The following is a 20,000-nucleotide window of genomic DNA, read 5'->3' as shown; positions in this document are numbered from 1 at the left end:
AAAGTTTTACATACACAAATGAATGTTTTATTCTTCCATCTTTCCAAAATGAATGAATAAATTCATTGAACAGATTCAATTCATGAACCTGAAGCAATAACATCATCATCCGTTTCTCTTCAATCAGCCGATTCTAATTATTACTCATCATATCTCAGGTGCTGATGTGTTTGGCTTATTATTATTATTATTATTATTATTATTATTATTATTATTATTACTATTGTATACATTTCTAATTCACTATATTAGTGTTGCATGTTGTGAATCGTCTCTGTAGTTAAACAGGAAAAAGCCTAAAGGTCGGGCAGCATCTTTTGCGTGACTAACGACATACTGACTCAGAATACGTACGTCACGTCACAGTCAATTTTAGAAACTGATCCCCAGAGGAGAAATAAAAGCATTTCTCTGTGCGTCTTTCAGTCTGCAGTTACGCAAAGACAAATTAACGAGCTGTTCTGAGATCAGTTTTTGGCAGGAAGGTAAGTCTGAGTGTTTCTCAAAGTCTATGCAGATACACACCCACCATGCCTGAGCTCTTTTTTATGATTAACCTGTAAATGAGTTTTTCTAAAAGTTCAGTGAATTGGGGGAAAAAAAAAAGAACGGTTTTGTAAAGTTTTTGCGTGCAAACTGATTTGTTGCAAATGGGTCATGTTTCATTGTATGCTGTCATTAACACTGGATGTGCAATAAATGAATTTAAGGCTGTTTTATAGTACAGGGGTGTGTGTGTATGTGTGTCGTTATTTTACATCATTTATCTGTATTTACTTTAGAGATGGAAAAATCACGTTTTCTTTACCGATATAATGATTTTATAGCCAGAAAATATGTCTAAATAACTAAAAACACAGCTTGTTCACACACAAAATTACTTCCACTAAACCATATACAGTGCCCTCCACTAATATTGGCACACTCTGTAAATTTGAGCCAAGAAGGCTGTGAAAAATGGTCTTTATTGTCTAACCTTTTGATCTTTTGTTTGAAAAAATCCCCAAAATACTCTGCTCTCGTGGATATCAAACAATTGCAAGCACAAAACAGGTTTATCCAAAAAATCTTTGTTAAATTTATAAAAAGAATTCATATATTTGAAATATATTCCCATATACCTGTACACCTGGATGACCAGGAATAGGAAATCATTCAACCATGATTTCCTGTTGCACAGGTGTATAAATATGAGGTAACACACAGGTCAAATTCCCTTAGTCATTCATAACAATGGGAAAGACCAAGGAATATAACTGATGTGTGGCAAAAGGTTGTTGAGCTTCACAAAATGGGAAGTGGCTATAAGAAAATAGCACAAGCATTGAAAATGTCCATTTCCACCATCAGGACAATAATTATAATAATAATAAAAAATGGTGCCTACAGTATATAAGTGGAGGGCACTATATGTAAACATTTCCAGTTCCGGGTACTTTAGGTGACGTGATGGCGTCTCTCAAGGTTTTTGTGGTGGTGTTAACGTTAGGCCACGTGTCTGATGTGGTTAACACATGACCTACTTTAACCTGCTTTACACTGTTGCACTTCTCTGAGAGTTCAGGCTAGATTTGTTACAGGATCAGATCAAATTAATCTGGGTTTTTTTTTTTTTTTAATCTTGATATCTAATCCACCATTTTTTGTTTTGTTTATATTTTTGTTTTATGCTGGTATCCAATAATCAGTCATACTATACATCAAGATACTCAACATTCATGATATTGATCATAATTTATGAAGTTACAAAATATTAATTTTGTTAGTAGGATGACAATAAAATGTGTTTAATTCCTTAATAGCAGTTTATCTCAGTCGATCAAAACTGCTTAAATTACAGTACAATGATTAACTGGTATTTGTTTAAGAATTGAATAAATGTTTATTTTTTGTTATACTTTATATCTACATATACACTGAGTGGCCACTTTATTTCTTTAATCTAGCTTATCGTGTACATATTATAATAATAATAATGATAATAATAATAATACAGTGTGTCCAGAAAATAAGGAACTAATGTGAACATGTTGAGTAAACTCCGCAAAAACATGGTACAGCGGCTGAGGAAATGCGTAGAGCGTAAAGGTGAACATGTAGAGTACTTGGTAAATAATAAATCAAAATTAAGTACACGTTACTCTCATTGGTTCCTGACCTTTCTGACACCCTGTATAATATAAACTTTGTTACTTAAGATATGGCCTGACAATACCTAAATTGAATTTTGGGACAATAATCTACACACATAACACAGTAATACACCTTCGTACATGAATTCTGATCATACATTCACATGCATGTGTGGAAAAAAACAAAATATACTGTATAATTCCTATACACACGTGCATATTGGGAAATAATACAATACAATGATACATTTCTGGAATACATGCATCTGGAAAATAATGTATATGCATGCATGCATTATGGAAGTTTTTTTTTTATCTCCATGAATGAATGCGTTATAGTAGTCACAGTAATATTAGCGCGCGCACAATTAAACATCCGTCACATTAGACTATAAAGATAAACTATTTGTATCACAAACACAAAACATTGATGTCAAGAGAAAACAACAAGCTCCAGCTCACTGACTGCACGCTGAGCTTTGTCGAGCACGTGCGCGTCCCCGCTGCTGAATGTGTACGTAACGCGCAACGGGCGCGTCACCGCTCCTGAGCGACAAGATGGCGGCGTCCACCGGATCAGGTAAACCCAGTTTGGCCCGTTTCGTTTTAAATTCCGTATGGAATCGTTTTCTAACTCTGAAAATCGAATCGAAGTTTGAATAAAGAGATGAAGTTTTGAGTAGCTGTTTCCAAACTATGTGACTAAATCCAGAACGTTATTTCAGAGAAATAATGATGTTTGAGGTTAGCTAGCTAGTTATCATTTCCGAGTTGTCATTTTTCCTCACCGGTATTCTGATGACTAAGTCCCGCCTCTTGCGCTACGATTGGTCGGCACAGCTACGACTCGTGCTTTGTGATTGGCCAGTAGTGTTAGGTCTCCTGCGCTGTGATTGGTTATTAATATCTCTTACTGTGTACATATTGCGTATTACCATGTTTTACGAGTTTAAACTCGTGTTTCATTTTACAGTTACTGAGTTGTTTGGAATGTGTTGTATATTATAAACCTAACGTCAATCACTATTTAAATTGCACCCGCCATTTATTACGAGCGATTAGCCAATCATACCAAAGGAGGCGGGGTTTGTCGGAATACGGGTGGGGATAAACTTGTGCTGGTGCATTTTTATTTATTATCATTATTATTAATGTTATTATTGATTTTTTTTACACGCATGGCTTAAGTGTAAACAATTTACTCGTCCTTTCTTCATCCAAAGATTGAAGCATATTTTTATGTAGCAAATTAGCATGTTGGGAGCCCCTGGAGTTTGATCAGCCTACGATGCTAATTAGCTAGCTAGCTAGCTAGCTAGCTAGCTAACTAACTTAGTCATTGCAGCGTCATGACACATATGTTACTGAACCTGCGAAACAAGCTGGAGCAAGAGCATGCCTGCGTGCATATACATGAATTCTAGCGAATTATGCGATGCATTTTGGGGAATGGCACGCGTGCATGCATTTATCCTAGGAAATAAAAATCTGTGTGTATGCATTTTGAAAGATATATAGGAGATATATATGCATTATTGTAAATAATACAACTGTGTGCATGCATTCTGAGAAATGGGTGCATCTGAATGTAAGCATTCTATTCATGCATGCATGCATTTTGAGAAATAGGTATATTTGCATGCATGCATTTTATAAAGAATGAATGTGTACATGTATTACAGGAAATAACACAACTGCATGCATGCATTATGATACAAAATGTATTTGCATGCATGCATTGCTTAAATAGTTTGTGTGTGCAGGCATTTCTGTAAATAATGCATTTGCATCAACGCTTTCAGGGAAATAACGGAATTGCACGCACTTTAAGGATTACTTCATCTGTGCATGCTTTATAACATGACTACATGCATGTATACAGTGAAATAGTGCAGCTGCATGGAATATGTGTTCTGTGAAACAAGACAGGAATAAATAACATCACTCCTGCATGCATGCTCGTGTTTAGAGGAAATAAGAATTCATTAATTATTTTCTGGTAAAACATATAATTGTGTTTTAACGCTCCGGATAGTTCACGCTTGTTCTCCGTGTGTTCCAGGCATCAAAGTTCCACGTAACTTCCGGCTGCTGGAGGAGCTGGAGGAGGGGCAGAAGGGCGTCGGCGATGGGACGGTGAGTTGGGGTTTAGAGGACGACGACGACATGACGCTCACACGCTGGAGAGGAATGATCATCGGCCCGCCCCGGGTGAGAGTCTGTCGGCTTTTGTTCAGATTTAGACACAGAATATCTGCTGAACAAACATCTCCAAGTTCCCCATAAACTCAGGCTGTATATCCACCCCCTTTTACTGCAGGGTGGGTGGGGCTATTCTTCTGTAACATTTGCATAAGCTCCACCCTCACCAATTACACGGCTGTTTTGTTGGGGGTTTTTTTTCTTCATTTTATCAAATGACGTCTCTTCAGGTCCGGCAAGCAACTAAAACTGCGTTTAAAAAAATAAATAAATAGAGAGACAGAGGAAAAAAAAAAGAAACAAAATGGCATCAAAAATAAAAGATAAAAAAAATAGCAGTAAATAATATCAGTGATGGAATAAAAGTACAATCATTAATACCATCATTTTTTTTAAAGCGTGTAAATAAATTATAAATACACTAATTAAAAAAAGTATACAAAGTACAATAAAAAATAATTATTGAAAAAGAATAGAAATAAATATCTTTAAAATTCTGTACAAATAGAATAAAAGTACAGTAATTAAAATAATGTAAAAAAAAAAAATTTAGTAATAAATGGTCTGCACTTATATAGCGCTTTTATCCAAAGCGCTTTACACTGTGTCTCATTCACACACACACTCCCACACCACTGGTAGCAGAGTTGCCATGCAAGGCACTAACTTGCCATCAGGAGCAACTTGGGGTTCAGTGTCTTTCCCAAGGGCACTTCGGCATGTGGAGTCATGTGGGCTGGGAATCGAACCGCCAACCCTACGATTAGTGGACAACCCGCTCTACCACCTGAACCACGGCAAACCCCCACCTGAGCCACAGCCGCCCATATAAATAATAATAAAATAATATACTATGTAAGTATAAGAAGAATTCAAGTGCTGTAATGCAAATAATATTATAAAATTGTAAAAAAAAAAAAAAAAAAAAACTATAATTGAAAGTGTGTAAAAATAGAAAGTATTATAATTAAAAATATATAATAAAAGTTTTCATGGAATTAAAGTACAGTGAATAATATAATAATATGATACTAAAAATCATAATACATGAAGTGCAGAAATATAATAAAATTGTAATTATTAAAATAATATTACACAGGGTGTAAAAACAATGTGTAGTGTGTAATAATAAATGTACTGTAAAATATAATAATGACTTTAAAAAATTAGAATAAAATTGCTATTAAAATAAAAAATTTAAATGTGTAAAATAGAAGAGAAATTCAATAATTAAAATAATACACATTTTGAGAAATATTACAGTATTAAAGTAATACAATTGCAATAATTTTTAAAATAATAAAGTGAAAAGGTGTGTAATAAAAGTATAATAAATAAAAGTAAATAAAAGAGAATAAAAGTAAAATATCTAAGATTAGAAGAATAAAGTGATATTTCTGGTGCGCTGATATTCTGTGTGAGATTTCTGAACTTCAAACTTCCTCAGACGATCTACGAGAACAGGATATACAGCCTGAGGGTGGAGTGTGGACCTCGGTATCCAGAAACGCCGCCACTCGTCCGATTCGTCACCAAAATCAACCTGAATGGTGTCCACAACTCCAACGGTGTGGTAAGTACAGGACTCACGAGTCCAGCTGATCCGTATGAGCATGTATGTGTTTTACAAAAATATAAAGTTTCTGCTGTGTTTCAGGTGGACGTGCGCGCCGTCTCGTCTCTGGCCAAGTGGCAGAACTCATACAGCATCCGTGTGGTTCTGCAGGAGCTGCGCAGACTCATGATGTGCAAAGAGAACATGAAGCTGCCGCAGCCACCCGAGGGCCAAATCTACAGCGTCTAAACACACTCGTGCGCGCGCACACACACACACACACACACACACACACACACACACACACACACACACACACTCATGTTCCTTTCCAAGACTCTCATCATTCCCTTATTTTATATTGCAAGGCTCCACCCCCCACCCCCACCCCTTCACCAGAGCAGCCAATCTGCAGCCCTCATCACTCAGAAAATCACGGACGCATCGTTATGACGCATCATACAGATCATCTTACTGATCGTCTTGTTCTTTTGTTTTTTAATCTTTATTTGTTATACATGCAAATTGTAAAATAACATAAATTATCTTATTGAATGTACCTGTGTGTGTTATTGTGTTACTTCCTGCTAAAGGAAGTGTGTGTGTGTGTGTGTGTGTGTGTGTGTGTGTGTGTGTGTTTTTTCTAACACTTTTTTACACTTTGGTTTAGTAAAAAATAAATCATTCGTGCTTAAAATGCAGTTTTAAAAATAAAAATAATAAAAGAATTTTTAAATGTTATCACGGGAAGAACGTGAACTATGATCAAATGTAGGTAATAGTGTGATATGACAGGTAGAAATGTTAATTCTGTAATCAAATAAAATTTTATTTGTCACGTACATAACCATACATCTTATGACACGCAGTTAAATGCTTTTACGACCACACTGATAAGTAAAAGAGAATAAAAAATAAGATAAAATATAATGGATAAAAATATATAATATATAGAGAATAAAACTAGAATATATGAATAGAAAATTATAGAAAAAAAATTACAATTACAAAACTGAAATGGAAAAATTTACAATAATAATATATTACATCGAGTAGAAGAACTGTACCTGTGCAAAGGAGGTGTGCAAATTGTAGGGAGTGCAAAATATGAGTGAAGGTAAAATGTAAGACATCATACCGTATAATCCAGAAAATCTAATTTTCTGATAGATACATTATATGGCCAAAAGTATGTGCATATGTCCGAACGATTAAGTTCAGGTGCATAAGATCGAGCACATTTGGACAGCTTCATATGTTCTGTCATTTTTGTCATAGAAACTTCTCACAGGAGGCAGGCAGAGCTGATGTTGAATGTAATAAAAAATTAAAATATAGAAATTAAAATAATACATGTAAGAAAATCAACAATCATTGCTGTATTGCAAGATATATCGTTGAACATTACTGTAAATAGGATTATCCGCGCGTGCGCACTTCTCTGTAGCGCGCTCGGGCAGTATATACCTCACGCATGCGCGGTACGGTGACCGTCGAAGAGTGCTGCGCATGCGCAGTGCAGAGCGCCGCTTAGCGCTCTGTGTGCCATATTTGTCACTGAGACAGCAAAAAAAAAAAAAAAAAAAGATCCGGTACCTCAGAAAATAAATTTTAAATAAATAAATAAATGAAAAGCCGCGACGCTGGTGAGGATATTTCTAATCACCGGCTAGATTTCATCTAAGAGGTAAAATGAGTTGAATTTAATTCAGTATATATATTTAAATTTTAAAAAAACTTTAAAACAGGAGCCGGGTGCTGTGGCTATGCTAAGCTAAGATAAGCTAGCGGTAACTAGGAAGCCGGTTAAACTAATGATTGTTAGGTAGCTATCCATTTAAGCGCGTTAGCATGTTAGCGCTATAACGGTGGGTAAGCTAATGCTAAACCAGCTAATAAGTTTATATTCAGTTTATTAGGTAGCTAATGTTAACAATGTGACGTGATAGCCAAAGGTTAGCATAGTTATTTAGCTCACTGTTTGTTGTACTATAATATTAACATAATGTATTATTATTATTATTATTATGAATATTATTAATGTTATTAATAATAATAGTTATTTTTGGTGAACATTTTAATGATGTATAATTAAATAATATTTTTAAATAATAATAATAATAAGCTCTCTTCTAATAATAGAAAATTAATGTGCCTGAAATTTGTGGTTTGTGAATAAATATAAATAAATTAAAAAGGGAACATAAATGTAAATTCTCAGCAATTCTTCTTGCATATAGTTTTTTTCTTTTTTAAACCCAATTTTTTGTCTTTATTATCTCATTTTTTCCCCCTTTTATCCGAAGAGCAGTTCCTTGAAGACAAATCCATATCCACTGGTACACGTTAATTATATTTGTCTGGTTTTTATCACTGAAGTCGAATCTGTGATGGAGTTTTACTACAGAATTCCACTTTTCATTTTTTATCTGGAAAATTATAAACTGCAAGTTTTAACCCTGCGTTCAGGTGAGAGAACGAAGCCGAGCACGTAACATGTAAATCAAGAAAACGATTTTCACACTGATTAGTGCGTTATTTAACCTGTGTTAAACTCGTTAGTGTTAGAAGTTATATATAATGCTCATCTGGACTAAAAAAAAAACAGCTGGACAGGCCACGCCCACAGGTGATTAACAACATGCCTCTTTTCTGAATGTAAATAATAAAATGCATCATTTGTTGGTTTTCTGTCCTGCAGGTGTTCAGGAGCGTCACTGCTTCGACACGTCCCCGTTTCCCTCTGCAGTCGTCTTCTCCTCCTTCTCCTCCTGTGCCAAACTGTCGGACATGTCGGGTCCGGTGCCGAGCCGAGCGCGGGTTTACACCGAAGTGAACACACACCGGCCCCGGGAGTACTGGGACTACGAGTCTCATGTGGTCGAGTGGGGGTACGGAGCACTCCTTCTGACACACACACCCAGTCATTATTACTTATTGAATTTTCTTTATTTACGTTTTCTCTTTTACATTCAGAATTTTTTCCTCACCTTCTTTCTTCTGTTAATTACTCACCTCTTTTTCTTATTCACGTGAACACAGGACTGCTTTCTGTCTCACTTATTTACATTTTTATTTCCGATTAACATTTCTTGCATATCTGTCTGCTTCTCGGTCCTGTCTGTCTCTCTGCCTCTCGGTCATGTCTGCCTCTCTGCCTCTCGGTCCTGTCTGCCTTTATGCTTCTCGGTCCTGTCTGTCTACCTCTCTGCCTCATTAAGTGTAAAGAGACGTGAATGTTTGTGTATGACCTGAATTTAAAATTTCTATGGAGATGTGTGTCTCTCTCTCTCTCTCTCTCTCTCTCTGACGAGTCTCAGGAGGATTCTGATTTAACAAACTGAAGCGTGTCTCTGATCGTATGAATGATGTTTTATAGAAATCAGGACGATTTCCAGCTGGTGCGGAAGCTCGGACGCGGAAAATACAGTGAGGTGTTCGAGGCAGTAAACATCACCAACAACGAGAAAGTGGTGGTGAAAATACTGAAGGTAAACATCCAGTGTTATTAAACACAAAGTGTGGAAACAGGAGTGTGAGAGAGTGTGTGAGAGAGTGTGAGTGATCAGTGTGAATTCTCTCCATCAGCCTGTGAAGAAGAAGAAAATAAAGCGTGAGATAAAGATCCTGGAGAACCTGCGAGGAGGTCCGAACATCATCTCGCTTCTAGACATCGTCAAAGATCCAGTGGTGAGAGTAAAAATAATTCCTTCATTACGTAATTACGAGTGTATTGGTTGCCTGGAATCCTAAAGAGCAGTAACTAATATTATTCAACCCTAAAGTATATGGAGAGCTTCTTATTCTATTTTTTATTTATTAAGGAACGGCAGGTACGTTTTATCCATTTATAGTTACATTTAATATTGAGCAGCTAGTTCCGTCACCAGCCTCTCTTTATATTTTTAGCTTTACCTACTGTTACAAGGCTCCGATACTGGAGACTCCTTCCATAAACGTTACATAAATGTTTGTGTCCTTCCACAAAGAAAACCTCGCCATGTCAATGATTTTTTTTAATCCGTGTATTTTTAGCGGCTGTGAATGAACTGTTACTATAGAAACGATAACGCCATCACGGTGCGCTGTATAATTGACCTGCTTGTTTGTTTGACTCTACAGTCCCGAACTCCTGCCTTGGTTTTTGAACACGTGAACAACACAGACTTTAAGGTAATAAATAAAAAAAAGTAAAACGGACACACTTATTATTACTCGCCTTTTTGTTTTTCTTTCTTTCTTTCTTTCTTACGTAAATTGCTTCTAAGCCAATCAGAACACAAGGAAACGGTGCCAATATTTAAAATATCCACTTAACAATAATAAATGTAAAAAATATCGCAATATGTCCTGTTATTTGATGATCAGCACGTACCTTGTCAGTGCTTTATGATTATATCAAACCGATATCATGATCTTTGTATTTATTTTATTTTTTTTTAACAAACAATTACAAATCCTTAATTGGAAGCAGCTGATTGGATGATAACATTTAAAACCTTAACCTGTAAGATTGTGATTTTTTTTTTCCCTTGTTTTCAGTGTTTTTATAATGTTTGCGCTACTGTTTTACTAGTAGTTCGTTAGCCTGCATATCATGATCCGTATGATGTACCGTGAGATATTTTTATCACGTATACAGTAAAGCTGTAAAAAAAACGCACAACTTTTCTCTCTTTTTATCTCGTCAGCAACTGTATCAGACGTTGACGGACTACGACATTCGGTTCTACATGTACGAAATCCTGAAGGTAAAACGTAAACTGGTTGTGTTTATTCATGCTACGCCGAATAAACTCTCGTTTATTTCTGCTTCGTTAGATTTGTAGTTAATGTTTATTTTTTGGGTTGTTTTTTTTCTTCTGCAGGCTCTTGATTACTGCCACAGTATGGGGATTATGCACCGAGACGTCAAACCGCACAATGTCATGATCGATCACGAAAACAGGAAGGTACACATACAGATTCATAACACCAGTTGAAATAGCGTCTAGTTGTATTTATTTTTTTCTCACTATATTTAATGGTTGGGTTGTTGTTTCTCCCCCACAGTTGCGTCTTATTGATTGGGGTCTGGCGGAGTTTTATCACCCGGGACAGGAGTACAACGTCCGAGTTGCCTCACGCTACTTCAAAGGACCAGAGCTTCTCGTTGACTATCAGGTCAGAGAAACGATTTATAACCAGTATGTTAATGTTAATATCATATTATATTACAATACATTATATTATATATATATATAAATATATATATATATATATATATATATAATATATAGTTCACAGTGAAGTAGAATTAAATCCAAGATCAGGTCCGGCTCGCTTTCTGATTAATTAGCTGCACTGCGTACCTGCGTTACAGATGTACGATTACAGTCTGGACATGTGGAGTCTCGGCTGCATGTTGGCTAGCATGATCTTCAGGAAGGAGCCTTTCTTCCACGGCCATGACAACTACGACCAGGTAAATCTCGTCTACGCCATCGTCACACAGCTACAGATGTCTGCGAGTCTTTATAATTTCAAAGCTTAGTAGTTTGTTGTACAGTTTTGTTTAAAATACTTTTTTGGAAGTACTTCACTTAAAAAATAATAATAATAAATTATTTCCCTGAGAAAATAAACAGCTAAAACCCCGATTTTATTCAGGTAAACTCTTTCAGTTACCTGACAAGTGTAATTAAACCAATCCTAACAAAAAATACAGTCATGTCTCTTTATATGTAAATATTTCCAGTTGCAATAAAATAAATCTTTTCCAATTGTCTCAGGATCGGATCAAATTTGTCTTTGTTTTTGCGTTAAGTTCAGAGTAAATCCAAAGCCTTTACTCCAGGATTTGCACTCGATTTAACAATGTGCCATGTTTCTCATCTCTGTGTAGTTGGTAAGAATAGCCAAAGTCCTTGGAACTGAAGACCTCTACGATTACATCGACAAATACAACATCGAGCTGGAACCTCGCTTCAATGACATCCTGGGAAGGTGAGTATGTTCTGACGTGCTGAGATACTGACACCAATTAAAGTATCCAGGATATTCTAGATACCAAAACGATGTGTTGTCCAAAAGTAAATAAATAAGTAAATAAAAGACGAGTCAAAACAGGAAAACTCCAGAATTCAGATTGTTGTAGTGTTGTTATTATTATTATTATTATTATTATTATTATCAGGGAAAGGCCAAGTGCAAGGAATAGTGAAATGTATAGAGAGGTGAAGCGCACGGAAAAGTGAAGCGTACAGGATTACTAAAAGTATGGAAGGGCGACGGGAGCGGGAAAGGTGAAGGGTGCAGAAGAGCGAAAGATCCAGAAGAGTGAAGGGTGCGGAATAGCGAAAGATCGGGAAGAGTGAAGGGTGCGGAAGAGCGAAAGATCGGGAAGAGGGAAGGGTGCGGAAGATCAAAGGGTGCGGGAAAGGCAATGGGGGCAGGAGGAGGGAAGGGTGCGGAGGAGCAAAGGGTGTGGAAGATCGAAAGATCGGGAACAGTGAAGTTGCAATGAGTTACTGCTGAACCAAGTGACTTTTACTTGTCGACCCCCACTGTTGGAAATTTTCCTCTGTGAATCGTGGGAAAATGCATGTATGGGGAAAAGGACGGCTCCATATAACAATGTGATTTTGTGTAATGGAGTTTGTGATGTTTCGTATCCTTCCTCTGGCCGCAGACATTCCCGTAAACGATGGGAACGCTTCGTACACAGTGAGAATCAGCACCTGGTGAGTCCCGAGGCTTTGGACTTCCTGGACAAGCTGCTGCGATACGACCATCAGGCCCGCCTGACTGCGCGGGAGGCCATGGAGCATCCTTACTTCTGTGAGTCACTCAGCACTGTTGATTTATTTTATTCATTCCCCTGTGTTCCCTCTGTTTAATCCCCCTCTCCCTGCTTCAGACCCTGTAGTGAAGGATCAGTCTCGCATGGTGGGTTCCGCTAACGTCCCAGCACTCACCACTGCTGTGAGCACCGCCAGTCTGATCACGGGTAAGAGCAGGAAGTGAGGTCATGCAGAACAGCTACACACACACTTCTTCTTCTTATTATTATTATTATTACTATTATTATTATTAATATCCATCTACTTCTCCTTCATATTGTTCTTTCTTCTCGTTCTACTCCTACTTTTTCCCCCTTCGTTTTTCTCTTTTGTTCTTTCTTATGCTCCTCCTCCTCCCCCTTCCTAATCTTTTTTCTTCTCCTTCTCCTCTCTCTACCTCTCCTCCCTCTTATCTTATCTTTCTTCTTCTTTTCTTTCATCTGATCTTTCTCATTTCTCTCATTCTCCTTTCCCTTATTCACATTCTTCTTATTTTCCTTCATCTCCTCATTCTCTTTCTTTCTCCTTCTTCTTTTTCTCCTCCTCATCCTCCTTATTTTCCTTTTTTTGTCAGTCTCTTTATTTTCCTCCTCCTTGTCTTTCTCCTTGTCTTTCTTTTTCTTATCTTTCAACTTTTTTTTTTTCTCCTTCCCCTCCTCCTTGTCCTTCTCCTTGTTCTCCTCCTCCTTAGTTTTCTTCATCTTTATCGTCTCCTCCTCCTCCTCTTCTCATTCTTTTTCTCCTTTTAGGTGATATTTTTGGGTTAAATACTTAAAGCCTCTGTGTACTGGATTAATTTAAAATAAATTCCTTAAATAATTTAGCATTTGAAAGTGTTTATTTGAATACGCTTATATTTTATACCTTCGAATACACTGAAAATAAAAAAAGCATATTTTAACATTAATTAGATGGAGTAAAAACACGGGAATGTTTATGAGAGTAATATAGAGTGATGTTTATTCTATACTCAACTTTAACATGAATTTGAAAATCTCACATCTGGACATAGGTTTTTGTTTGTTTTTATTTATTTTTAAATTCCCTTTTTTATTTATTTTCCCACCCGAACAGGGATCGCTGCTCTTCCCGCCTCCACGGCTCTGGGCCCGCTGGCCGGCTCGCCCGTCCTCTCAGCCGCCAATACCCTCAGCGTTGCCGTACCCGCCGCCGCCGGAGCTACTCAGTGACTCCATGGGACAGATAACCTCTGACCTCTCAGTTCAGCCTGCAGGGGACGTTGGGAAAAGCGTGTCCCTTTGTCTATCCCTCCCCCTGCTCTTCCTGCCCCCCCCCCTTTCCTCACCTACACCACACGCTTAAAAAAAAAAAAAAAAAAAAAAAAAAAAATCACCTCAAGTTAAACAAACGCTCCACTTGTTTAACAGTTTACCTGAACTGTATGGACTATTAAGTGTGTGTGTGTGAGTGTGTAACATGTTTGTTAAGCACATGTTTTTCCCCACATGTTAGAAAGGAAAGGTGTGTGTGTGTGTGTGTGAGAGAGAGACTGATTTAGGAGTAGCTTCATGTTAAAAACTCAAATACGGCTAATCACAAATCAGGTTTTTTCACCGACACGGAGCCAGCGATGATTCTTTTAAAATAAAAATAAGACATTTTATTCATGTATTTTTTTCCCAGTAGAACCGCAGTTCCACTGGTTTGAAAAAAGATCCTGTTCAGTGTTTACATTTTCTTTCTTCACGCTGCCAAGCATCAGAATCCCTGTCGCAACACATCGTCCGTATTTTTCCATCCCGTCCACACGTGGGTTTGTTTTCATAGTACATGAATTCTCTCAATTCTTTAACAAATTTTAGGAAATAAAGAATTAAACCTGTTTTACAGTTTATTAGGGCACAAGTAGCTTTCATCAGAAGATCCTCCTTCTTCTTCTTCTTCATCATTGGTTTATTTTTTTCTTCGTTTTTCTCTTTTTTTTTTTCTTTCTTCCTCCATTTTATTATCTTACCTTTTCTTTTTCCCCTTCCTTTTTTTGTTTCTTCTTTCTGTGTTCTTGTTCCTTTTTTCTCTCTTATTTTCTTTATTATTCCCTCTTTTTTTCTTAGCTTCCCTTTGCATCCTTTTTTTTTCTTTTTTTCTATTTTGACTGAAACAGGATTAGGATTAAATACAAACTTCATCGTAATTAAAAAATAATAATAAATCAACAAACGAATCCGAAGAGAAATAAACAATTAAAGGTATTTTTCAGGTTTTTAGGGGGCCAAGCATCAAGTAGTTTCCATCAGGAGTCTTATTTTTCATCTTTTTTCTTCTTCTTTTTCCATTATTTATTTTGTTTCTAATCCTTTCTCTTATTTTTCTCCTTTCCTTTTCTTCTGTTTCTTTTTTTAAAATTCTGTTTGTTTTTTCTTTTACCTTGTTGTGATCTAGTTTTCATTTTTATTCCGGTGCGACTCGTGCAGAACACGAGAAATCGCTCCTCGCTTGGCCTCAGCAGTGTTGTAGCGTAAACATGTAAGATGATCATAACCAAAATCACAACTAAATCATCAGTTTCTTCACATGCCGTCTGTTCGTTCCTCAACAATATATAACAATTATGCAAATAACTCGAATCCGGCGTGTATGTTTGTTTGCAGCTCCGGGTCGGTGTAAAAGCTTTAACGTTAGCGAACTCGTCTCCTCCTCGGTGGCCGTAGAGTTTTAATCGTACTGGTGCTGTCCTCATGACCGAAACACAGCGCAGTGTTTAAACGCTATGGTTGTAAGTGTGCGTTTACACACTGCAGGAGCGTCACCTCTTCAGTGTGTGGAACGCTGGAAGGGGAAATTAATCAACATGGCGTGTTTACTCTGTACAAACCGTTCACATGGCAATATATCACTTATTTTCTAGGTTGCTTTTTTTTTTTAATCAATGTTCCAGAACTTGCTGCTATCCTCCTCAGATGAGCTCTTACTGGATTTCAGTTCTTCTGATGTTCTTTTCTGATTCTAAAGGCAGAAATATTATTCCCTAAATTATTATTTCCTAAAATTTCAATTAAAATTCCAACCCAGAAGTATTACTTCTGTGTCATTAGCGTGTCCTTTTACTCTCCTCAACCAAAGCTTCACTCTGATTGGTTGGTGGAGAGTACTGGATAACCAATCAGTGGGCTTTCTCTTAATTTATGCGCTGGGGGGCTTTCAGAGCGTGCATCCGATTTTACAGTTAAAATAAACGTTTTGTTTGTTTGTGTAAAATACACGCCTGTTCATGGAAGAAAATCTCGAGAATATCTCTCAGAAATGTTCCTCGTGCATGACGTGAGACTTTTTCGTAAATATTAAGCCAGTGGGAAAAATACAGATATTGTGTAAGTTGTGTAGAAAAGAATTACATAAAAAAATTGTATAGATAGTTTACGATAAACTTCGACACGTTCGTTAACATCACACCGAGACATTTTCCTGAACGCGTTCCACTTCACTGTTCAGTGACATGACACTTTCAGAGTCGCTCCGAAGAAATTACGCCAATGATTTCTGATTAATAATGAAAATTATTTTTCCCGTAATGCGACTTTTTCATAACGCTCTTTACTCGTTATCTTGGGTTTTCTTGTTTTTTAACTTTATCATTTCTCCATGATGTAAATCCAATACACACTCACACATACGTCCTCTTGGTCACTCAGAGTCACGATTGTACATACGTCTCTGTCCTCATGTAGAGCAGTAGTGTTTCAGGATATTTGTGTAAATAAACGTGTTTTATTTATCGCACGTGTAAGTTTTTTCTTTAATGTCCTTACATACTTATTTTTAAATTCACTTGAGGGGAAAAAAAAAATCAGTGTCTTTAGTTCCTCTAGAGCAGCTTGTACCTGTGATCTTACAATTCAGTTTTAAAGAATTTCATGTTAACATTTTATTTTAGCATTTAATTTTAAAGTATTTTTTTATTTTAATGTTTAATCTAAAAACATGTTCAATTTTAATATTTTATTATAAAGCATATTTAAATTTTTAATGTTTAACTTCAAAACATCTTTAATTTTTACTTTTAATCTAAGTGTTTTTGATTTTAACCCTTAATTTTAAAGCGTGTTTAATTTAACATTTAGTTTTAAACATTTTAATGTTGAACTTTAAAGCATCTTTAATTTTTACTTTTAATCTAAAAGTGTTTGATTTTAACCTTTCATTTTAAAGCATGTTTAATTGTAAAAGTTAATCTAAACACATGTTTAATTTTAATGTTTAATTTTAACATTTAATTTTTAAAGCACTTCATGAATTTGGTATGATATTGAGGTTTGCCTCAAGCTGCAAAACAGTTTTTAAAAAAACAGTCTAGAAAATTATCAATATTTTTATTTAACATTTTTTAAAAATGTATAATTTAACTGGGGGAAAGGACAGGAAAAAATGTAAACAGCTGGTGAACAGCTCGAGACAAATAATTCTGCGTTACGAACTTTCGATAAAAATGTCAGGTTATCTGCCACCTCGTTCCACATGATGATCACCTCGCTGTCATCACAGCTAGTTTATTACATTAAAATAAAACTTTGGGTTTTTTCTGGTGGCCTGATGGTGAACGTTATATCGAAGAACTCGTCCAGGAGACTCTCTGATATCCGGGTGAAAAACGTCTTCTCTGGAGAACACTGCAGAATTCTTCTCTGTGAGGAAACCTGTACAAAATGACTCCATTTTAACTACGTAACATTTTTCATAAGCAGTCAGCCATACCAATTTTACCTCTAAGACTCATAAATTTAACTTTAAACAACATAAAATCTGCTTCTTTCTGTAGCTCTAAGGAATCAAATTATTATTATTATTATTATTATTATTATTGATAAAGTTACACTATCGCTATCGGTACATATCATCTTAATTTTTAGAAATTGAAGGTGAACTTGCTAAAAACAAAAAACGGCCCACTGGTTTTAATTACAAAGTATAATAGCTATATTTTTAGCACTTGGCTGGTTACCAACATCAAAAACGATTCCTACTGCTGCAGACGTAACGTTAGCCGAGCTAATCAGTAAGCTAGTTCATGTTAGCATGGTGTTGTTTCTAAGCGCAACTACTGTATTTTATGCTAAGCATACAAAGATGGTAAAATACAGGCTTGTTGTGATGTCATGTGATCTGGAATGCGATTGGTTGATCAAATTTAAAGATGTAAATATTCAGCTAGAGTTTTTTTTTTCTATTATGAAACACCTAACATTTGGAGAGGGTGAAAGCTAACAAGACACATGAACTGAGCTGCGTAAGCTTCTACTAAACTGATTATATTTAATTAAGATCAGATCATATCGTTTTGTACAGGAAGCCTGTCCAAATATCCAATTTTTTTTGTTTTTTTTTTTTATTCCAAAGTAGGTAAGTTTTTCTGAATTGGTACCAAAACTGAGCTTTTGGGCTTTTTTTTTTTTACTTATTTTTTTTAGAATTTATTTATATTCAGACAATTCAAAGAATCTAATCGTGATCTGACCGTCTTTCACACAGCTCCTTGTCGATGTCCTGCAGTGCTTTTCCTTTAGTCTCTGGTAGAAGGACATAAATAAAAACGACGGCTGCTACTGCGATCACGCCGTACGCGAAGAACGTTCCGGAAAGACCCATCACATCTGAGGGAGAGAAAAAAAAAAAAAAAAGTCAGGTCTATTAGCATAAAAGTAGAGCTGGATTAGCATTGTGCATATTGTATTAACTCCGGATTTGTATACGGGCCTATGACATTGAGGAAGGAGAAGGTGACGATCAGGTTGGCTGCCCAGTTAAAGCAGCTGCTGAAGGCAAATGCTCGTCCTCGCACATCTGCTGGGAAAATTTCACTCAACACGACCCACGTCACTGGAAAAAAAAATAATAAATAAATCTACAACCTTCATTACTCTGGAAAACAAAAACCACAAGATTTTTATTGTGGGAAAAAAGGAAAAATAAAGAAAAAAAAACACGTTTATTTGCTCTAGATATCAAGAACAAGAACCAAATCTTTAGGGTTCTAGCTGATTTTCAACCAACTTCAGAGAAACTGGATCGAGCATCTGTCCATCAACTGTTATTAGTGAAAGCAATCCCATAATTCTGCTCAGCGGACGACGAGTTACATAAAAAATATGTTTCTATAGTAACACACTAAAAACAAACATTATCAAAATGTGTGTAATTGCTGATACGGAAGGAGTCTCCAGTGTCAGCGCTTTGTAACAACCAGAGGTAAAGCTGTAGATTTTCAGACATCTTCAGGACAGAGGCGCTTACGCTTCGTTGCGGTAATGCGACAAACCGGCATTTTTTTTTTTTTTTTGTCTAATTAAAGAGAGAGAATAAAAAGAGAGAGAATAAAGAGAGGCCAGTGAGGGAATTGTCGTTTATAGCAACTATAACGTAAGTGAGAAAAGGGAACCGACTTGTTTCACGGACGTTCCACAACATTAAACGTAAAATAGTATAGATAGATAAAAAGTACATCGTCTTTGTTAAATAAACGTGTAAAGATCTGTTGTAGTGAAAATGGTCTCGATTCCACATAAACAGTCAACTTTTGTGTGTTCACAACTTCGTAAATCGTTTTAAATGCCACGTTGACGTTTCCCAGTATGGTAGAACTCGAGGAAGTCTTTCCTTAGTAATTTACCAGAACATGCTGAGGTTCCTGACTTTTTGTCAGTGTGCTTTTACATTGTCACTATTAAACACATAACAGCTACAAACTAGCTAACAAAACCATTATCCTCAGATATTAGCTAGCTTGAACTCAGTCGTTGCCTTGCTACAGTCGCCTAGCTCGTTTTAACCGCAAGCATATCGAAAAAAGCGTTTGACTTCTCATATTGAGAGGAAACGATACAAAGCAACGGAAAAGCTAACATGAGAAACTAGACTAGCTGTTATGTTTTTATGCATTGTTTTTTCTAGAGCAATAAACAATGTAAATTTTTGTTCTAATACAAGCAGAATTCCACGTACTTGGACCAAAGCTCATGGAGAAGGCGGCGACAACAGCCATCATGCAGAACAAAATAATCCAATTAAAGTTTCCTGCATCATGAGGAAGTGTGGTGGCGTTATTTCCAATCTCAGGTAACACGGTGTCGTTTAAACGAGAGCCGCAGTGTCTCACCATATCAAACTCTGAATGTCTGCTCAGGAATCCAATAATCATCAAACCGACGGCCATGACGGAGCATCCGCCAATCAGAAGCGGCCTCCTTCCGACTTTATCCGCGCAGAACATCGCTGCTAATGTTGTGATAACTTTAACGATCCCGAGGCCGAGCGACGCCAACACGGCAGATGCGTCGC

At 36.5% G+C, this 20,000-nt stretch overlaps 3 protein-coding genes across 5 annotated transcripts in view; 2 read left to right on the top strand and 1 right to left on the bottom strand.

Annotated features, from left to right (window-relative positions):
• Window positions 1-2,633: 2,633 nt before the first annotated feature.
• ube2v1 (ubiquitin-conjugating enzyme E2 variant 1) lies at window positions 2,634-6,448 on the top strand. Its single transcript, XM_053653035.1, has 4 exons — window positions 2,634-2,712; window positions 4,195-4,343; window positions 5,782-5,907; window positions 5,992-6,448. Exons 1-4 carry the CDS (start codon window positions 2,691-2,693, stop codon window positions 6,136-6,138), a joined length of 444 nt encoding a protein of 147 aa, XP_053509010.1. The 5' UTR covers window positions 2,634-2,690; the 3' UTR covers window positions 6,139-6,448.
• A 712-nt stretch (window positions 6,449-7,160) lies between these two features.
• Window positions 7,161-16,470, top strand: csnk2a4 (casein kinase 2, alpha 4 polypeptide). Of its 2 annotated transcripts, XM_053653033.1 has the most exons (13): window positions 7,161-7,576; window positions 8,591-8,780; window positions 9,269-9,380; window positions 9,478-9,579; window positions 10,012-10,062; window positions 10,581-10,640; window positions 10,758-10,841; window positions 10,942-11,052; window positions 11,252-11,353; window positions 11,774-11,874; window positions 12,560-12,708; window positions 12,788-12,877; window positions 13,785-16,469. In XM_053653033.1, exons 2-13 carry the CDS (start codon window positions 8,680-8,682, stop codon window positions 13,898-13,900), a joined length of 1,179 nt encoding a protein of 392 aa, XP_053509008.1. In that variant the 5' UTR covers window positions 7,161-7,576; window positions 8,591-8,679; the 3' UTR covers window positions 13,901-16,469. The 2 variants fall into 2 exon arrangements, with proteins under 2 accessions (XP_053509008.1, XP_053509009.1); XM_053653034.1 differs by lacking the exon at window positions 7,161-7,576 and having other exon boundaries at window positions 8,593-8,780; window positions 13,785-16,470.
• Window positions 16,471-17,041: 571 nt separating this feature from the next.
• Window positions 17,042-20,000, bottom strand: part of slc2a10 (solute carrier family 2 member 10) — a 6,508-nt gene continuing 3,549 nt past the window's right edge. For both annotated transcript variants that reach the window (XM_053653436.1, XM_053653435.1), the window contains 4 exons: window positions 19,665-20,000; window positions 18,420-18,542; window positions 18,181-18,316; window positions 17,042-17,362 (listed from right to left, as the gene is read on the bottom strand). The exon at window positions 19,665-20,000 is cut by the window's right edge and continues 768 nt beyond it. In XM_053653436.1, coding sequence (XP_053509411.1) covers window positions 17,269-17,362; window positions 18,181-18,316; window positions 18,420-18,542; window positions 19,665-20,000 — 689 coding nt within the window. In that variant the 3' untranslated portion in view covers window positions 17,042-17,268. The remainder of the gene's footprint in view (window positions 17,363-18,180; window positions 18,317-18,419; window positions 18,543-19,664) is intronic.

The sequence above is a fragment of the Ictalurus furcatus genome, chromosome 21, assembly GCF_023375685.1.
Source record: "Ictalurus furcatus strain D&B chromosome 21, Billie_1.0, whole genome shotgun sequence".
In the NCBI taxonomy this organism is placed as follows: domain Eukaryota; kingdom Metazoa; phylum Chordata; class Actinopteri; order Siluriformes; family Ictaluridae; genus Ictalurus; species Ictalurus furcatus.
This window is presented reverse-complemented; position numbering and strand designations above follow the sequence as displayed.

Excerpts from the sequence above, each read along its gene's own strand:
- csnk2a4 (XM_053653034.1), top strand. The coding sequence starts at position 8,680 with ATGTCGGGTCCGGTGCCGAGCCGAGCGCGGGTTTACACCGAAGTGAAC. Across the intron at positions 10,842-10,941 it reads TCGATCACGAAAACAGGAAG|TTGCGTCTTATTGATTGGGG; the intron begins GTACACATACAG and ends TCTCCCCCACAG. Across the intron at positions 12,709-12,787 it reads CATGGAGCATCCTTACTTCT|ACCCTGTAGTGAAGGATCAG; the intron begins GTGAGTCACTCA and ends TCCCTGCTTCAG.
- ube2v1 (XM_053653035.1), top strand. The coding sequence starts at position 2,691 with ATGGCGGCGTCCACCGGATCAG. Across the intron at positions 4,344-5,781 it reads TGATCATCGGCCCGCCCCGG|ACGATCTACGAGAACAGGAT; the intron begins GTGAGAGTCTGT and ends AAACTTCCTCAG. Across the intron at positions 5,908-5,991 it reads TCCACAACTCCAACGGTGTG|GTGGACGTGCGCGCCGTCTC; the intron begins GTAAGTACAGGA and ends GCTGTGTTTCAG.